Source organism: Asparagus officinalis, chromosome 6 (assembly GCF_001876935.1).
Source record: "Asparagus officinalis chromosome 6, Aspof.V1, whole genome shotgun sequence".
Lineage (NCBI taxonomy): Eukaryota > Viridiplantae > Streptophyta > Magnoliopsida > Asparagales > Asparagaceae > Asparagus > Asparagus officinalis.
Genome location: NC_033799.1, coordinates 5590158 through 5591680, shown reverse-complemented (window position 1 = coordinate 5591680; position 1523 = coordinate 5590158). Strand labels below are relative to the sequence as shown.

General features: G+C 38.4%; 1 protein-coding gene across 1 annotated transcript; it reads right to left on the bottom strand.

The window, feature by feature from the left end:
- Nucleotides 1-932, bottom strand: LOC109845653. The gene is made up of 2 exons (XM_020414925.1): nucleotides 446-932; nucleotides 1-125 (listed from the first exon to the last, which is right to left on the bottom strand). Exons 1-2 carry the CDS (start codon nucleotides 930-932, stop codon nucleotides 1-3), a joined length of 612 nt encoding a protein of 203 aa, XP_020270514.1.

Here is a 1523-nt window from a genome sequence, read left to right as displayed (position 1 = left end):
TTAAAGTTTTTCCTGAACATTCTCTAGAGTAAGCCTAGCCCTTTGGACTTGTTCACTAATGTTGTGGAAATGTTTCTTATTTAATCCCTTAAGAGCAACCTTCAGCATTTTCAGTTTAGAGTAAACTGAGAACATAGAGAAACCCTTAATTTTTCCTTTCCAAACATTAGAGACTGTGGTAGAGAAACTTTGATGCTTCATCCACATATTGAAGAACTTGAAAGGTTTATAGAGACCAAAGCTGGAGAATGATCTGAAAAGTTAGGAAGAAGAAATTCCACATGGCTAGAGTTGAAAGAATGAATCCATGCATCATTAACCAAGGCCCTATCAAGCCTACACCAGACTCTAGAATCTGAGCTTTGCTTGTTATTCCAAGTGTAAAAGCATCCAGAGGTCTTAAGATGATTGAGATTACAATCAAAAATAAAATCCCTGAAGTCACCTGTATCAGCCTCAGTTAATGCAGAACCTCCAAGCTTTTCATCACAGTTGATCATAGCATTGAAATCCCCACATAGTAACCAAGGAACATCACCAATATTATGATTAATCTGCATGAGATCTGTCCATAATGCCTTCCTGCCTTCTACATGATTATGTCCATACACAGAAGATATGACACATTCCAGTAAATCATCCAAGGATTTTACAAGGCAGGTTATATGTTGATCAGATGAAGCTATGACTTGAGCATCCAAGATTTTTGTATCCCATAGAATAAAAATTCTGGCTTTACCTGACACCCCTGCATTAGAAATCCAACTCCAACTATTTGCTATTTTCTTTGCCACAACAGGTAGCAATGAGCCCTTAATCTTGGTTTCCAGGAGAGAAAGGAAAGAAGCATGATATTGCAACATATGGTGCTTTACCAACTGTTGCTTAGAGGACTTATTTAGTCCTCTGACATTCCAAAATGTTAGATTCATTTAGATGAGCCCCCTCTAATGGTAGAAGGGTCAAAATCTAAATTATCTAGAGATGAAAAAGAATTGGTGGGATTTAATAGCCCCTTTGATTTTTTATTTTGAACTATTGTCCATAATTGTGAGAAGTTTCCAGATTCAGTATCTGAAACATGCACCACATGCATGAGTACAGTTCCAAGAATTCCACTTAGGCCATCAGCAGTTTTGAATTGTTGAGATCTGTTACCTTCAACCACCTTGTTAACCTCAGTGTCTGGAATCTTATTGTATTCATCATGCTCAGACTTGTTATGCACAACGTGCACAGGAGTACCTGAAGTCCTAGACTTATTTGCACTACCAGAGTTATTGACTTGATCAACCTGTAGAGATTCAGGCCTCTTAACCTGTTGAATATCTGAGATTTCTACATGGCTACTATGCACATGCAGAGCCCCAGACTTATCTTTAAAACCAGTAGCATCTGAAGTCATTTGCAGCCTACTGCTTCCAATCACCTTAGAAATAGGATCCTTATTGCACACATCATGCACAGGCAAATGCACTCCATGCATTTCCTTATCACCTTGGTCAGTTCCCTGAACAACCTGA

Excerpts from the sequence above, each read along its gene's own strand:
- LOC109845653 (XM_020414925.1), bottom strand. The coding sequence starts at position 932 with ATGAATCTAACATTTTGGAATGTCAGAGGACTAAATAAGTCCTCTAAG. Across the intron at positions 126-445 it reads ATTAACTGAGGCTGATACAG|TTTACTCTAAACTGAAAATG; the intron begins GTGACTTCAGGG and ends CTATGTTCTCAG.